At 31.0% G+C, this 3,749-nt stretch overlaps 1 protein-coding gene across 1 annotated transcript; it reads right to left on the bottom strand.

Moving 5' to 3' along the window:
• Window positions 1–1,921: 1,921 nt before the first annotated feature.
• On the bottom strand, window positions 1,922–2,506 carry LOC131056659 (E3 ubiquitin-protein ligase MBR1-like). Its single transcript, XM_057990948.1, has one exon. The coding sequence runs from the start codon at window positions 2,504–2,506 to the stop codon at window positions 1,922–1,924; it is 585 nt and encodes a 194-aa protein (XP_057846931.1).
• Between the last annotated feature and the right edge of the window lie 1,243 nt (window positions 2,507–3,749).

The raw sequence follows: 3,749 nt of genomic DNA, 5'->3' as shown, positions 1-3,749 counted from the left end.
ACTAGAGTACCTAATACTTCAATATAACATATAAACCCTCTAATTTTAGTCACAGGTTCAACTCTATATAAAAGTTCCATTTCTATAGTTTTTAGTTGATTTTTATGTGTTTGTAATTGTAGTTTATTAGTTCTTATTGTCATTTAGTCATGCTTGTAGACCTAGTTAGACAAAATTTTCAATAAATCAATCTATCTTCTTTGCAAAGGAATAGAAGCTAAGTTGTTTAGCTCTCTTTGTGAATAGTTAACTAAACTAAGAACCCTTGTTTAGTTTGCATTTCAATGTTTCACTAGAAAAGAGGTTGATTTTGTTATATTTAGTAGCTAGATTAGTTCACCTCTTTTCTACATGGTGAACTTTACATGATTTAACAATATATATATATATATATATATATATATATATAGAGAGAGAGAGAGAGAGAGAGAGAGAGAGAGAGAGAATTACATTTTAAATTTTCATTATGTCATTATGAATATGTAAGAAATTTTTACATTACATTTACATGTTAAATAATCTATTTTTAATAATAGACATAATATTAATGATGTCATTTGGCATTAGCGATGTCTTATTGATTATTAAAAATAAAATAAAAAATAATAAATATCATGATTCTACTAATATCTCCCACCATTTTTGAGATATATAGATATATGTATTTATGTATACATACATATACACATAATTTAAATTTGTTATAGTAAGTGATATGTGCTTTTAGATTGACTTTTATTTATTTTCTAACATAGATATTTTTAAAATATTCATGATGTGATATGACGTGTAAAATACTTTCAATACCCAATATTTTGTCATTAATAAAATATTTTCCTTTGATAAATGATATTATTTTTTACTTTATTGATGTTTAAATTAAATAAACATTTTTTCTTAACAATCAAAATGTATTTCATTTATCTAAATAATTACATATAATAATATTAATTACGTGTGAATGATTTTATATTTAGTAAAATATGTACCATCCATCATATTTAGTCGATTAGAAGGAGTTATGGAGTACTATAGTCCATTAAAATTATTGGTGGATTCTAATATTCAAAGTTAATTGGGTGGCTTTGGCATTTTTCGTTTTTGAGGTTCCTATTATTTATCTTATTGATTTTATTAATTATTTTTAAGCCCTTGTTTGGGTTGAGCTCATCCAACCCCTTTTGTTTTAAAAAAACAAATATTATATTTAACATTGTAAATCACATTAAAGATATTTGACAAAATATTTTTAGATTAATATACATGAAGTTTTAAATTATATTGCAATTCAAAAAACATTAGTCTCTTTTTGTAGAACATTGTTTTAGTCTTTATTTATCACAAGAATAATCATCTTTTTTTCTTTTATATTTGTGTAACTAAATTTATATTTGAATATATTTTTAAATGATAATTAAGATCAAATATCAAATTCTACTATGATATATATCAAAAAGAGTTATGAACCAAAACACTTTAAGTTTGCATTCTTACAATTGATATTTTTCTATCAATTTTATTGTTTTGATTTCAAGATGAATTGACATCTACCTACAATACTATATCAAACTTTCCAATGCATATGGTTTTCTTCTCTTTTAGTTATGTACATTACTACTTGTTGTAAATATATACTTGTGAAATTCAACACATTGTAGGATCTAATGCAATCATTGGATCTCATAAATAACACCCAAACATTAATTATTTGATGTGAATCTTTTTTCAATGTATTAATATTTAACATTAATTTTATAATAGTTTTAGACACATTAAAAATATTTTGCAGGACTAACATGTCATGCATCAAATATTTTGCAGACAAACAAGTGTTAAACAACGTTTACAACATTTGTAACTGTAAGAAGTAAATATACTGTAGCCAGTTGAATCCTTATATGCAAATCTACAGACCAATACATCAAGGTGGCACTGAAAACGGTTGGTGATATGGATAAGACACAAGCGTTTTACATAGTGGGCAGTTTTTCTTCCTTTCTAACCATTGCAGAAGACAGTCCGGGTGGAAAATATGATTCTCGTGACATGGCATTTGGGAGGCATTTTCTCCCACATTATATTCAGTAAGACAAATCACACAGACAGGAACTTCATTAATATGAACAACAGATACTTTAACAGTGTCAAAGGCATCCATCAACTCTCTCGCCTCCCTCCTCATCTCTTCAGTAAGTCGGGTTCTTTCATCTCTGTTTCGACGTCTTCTTCTCTCCCTTGCCAGTGTTCTCATTCTGTGTATTTCTTGATGAATGCCTTCAAAGGCTCTCACTCTTATATCATCACTAGGAATTGTCCTCCTTGAACTGTGAATGGATTCTTCTCCTCTTCCTTCTCTTAAAATCATCTCTCGCTCTCTTATTATTTGGGATATTTCAAGGGATTGTTGTAGAATTCGCCACGTTAGATCTAGGCTTTGCCGCGTTAGTAGATCGACTCTTCTTTCACTTCGTCTCCGCATTTCGTGTCTTCGTCTTTCCCGGGGCATCTTCGGTTTTATACTTGGTGATTTTAGTGGGGAAATAAATTTTTCTGTTGATTTTACAACTTGGCTTCGCGCACTGCTTGATATTCGTATAATAAATTATATGAATGTGACAATCAACATTCAATTTCAGTCCTTATTAGTAGCTTTAAGTTGCGCTGGAACGTCGTGAGGCATGGTGCTGTCCCTCTTTCATTATCCCTTTAGTGCAAGGAGGCGTCTCGAAATTTTCGAAGCAGCACTTTGTAAACAACAAACGAGTATTGTGTGATTGCATTGGAGATTATAAATAATAATAAGCAGTCGTAGTTTATACTATTCTTAGGTAACGAATTAACATTAATATGGCAAATGCAATTAGCAAAAGAATTTCATCCACTATGCAAGTGTTTTGTCTTCTATGGGAAGACGAGCGGAGCCACATGGTAAAAAAAGCAAATGGTTATGGGGCTACGAAAATGTACCTTTCATAGTATATTTTATAAGTCAACCTTATAAAATATTATGAGGTCGATGTATTCGGAAATGGCTGTGGGGCCATCAGAATGCACTCACTTCATATTATAAGTCAAATTTATAAACTATACTATGAGGCTGTTGCATTCTAGTGGTTCGATAGACGTTACCATAAAAAGAAGCCTTCACACTTTCAGATTGACAACACCCCTATCATCGATGTGGTCGCCCCACTATTATGTCTAGCTAAGAGGAAATAGCTATGAGGCCACAAGCACATTTTCGTTCATAGTGGATTTTGTAAGTATACTTTATATCTATACATTATGGGCAGGTGCATTATGGTGGCAAGTGTTTGTCTTGCATGGGAGGACGAGTAGACCCACATGGTAAAAAGAACAAATGACTATGGAGTCACTAGAATGCATTGGCCATAGTATATTTTATAAGTCAAAATCATAAAATACATTATGAGGCTAGAGCATTTTGGCGGCCCCATAGACCCCACCATAAAACCAATGTGGCCACCCCACTATTGTGTCTAGCTAAGAGGAAATGACTACAAGGTCTCCGGCATGTATCCATTCATAATGGATTTGGTAACTATATTATATTTCTAGATACATTATGAGCAGGTGCATTCTGAAGGCCCCATAGACACTGCCCTTCTAAGAAGTCAAAATGTCCACTTTTATGTCAACTTAAGATGCAAAAGATAGGGCACAATCAAGACTGCTTTTGTATACATAATAGTCATTGTCACATGGTGGAATACAACATGATAGATGTA

The sequence above is a fragment of the Cryptomeria japonica genome, chromosome 7 (genome assembly GCF_030272615.1).
Source record: "Cryptomeria japonica chromosome 7, Sugi_1.0, whole genome shotgun sequence".
Taxonomy (NCBI): Eukaryota; Viridiplantae; Streptophyta; class Pinopsida; order Cupressales; family Cupressaceae; genus Cryptomeria; species Cryptomeria japonica.
This window is presented reverse-complemented; position numbering and strand designations above follow the sequence as displayed.

Bases quoted from the DNA above. Each gene is read 5' to 3' on its own strand.
- LOC131056659 (XM_057990948.1), bottom strand. From the start codon at position 2,506: ATGCCCCGGGAAAGACGAAGACACGAAATGCGGAGACGAAGTGAAAGA.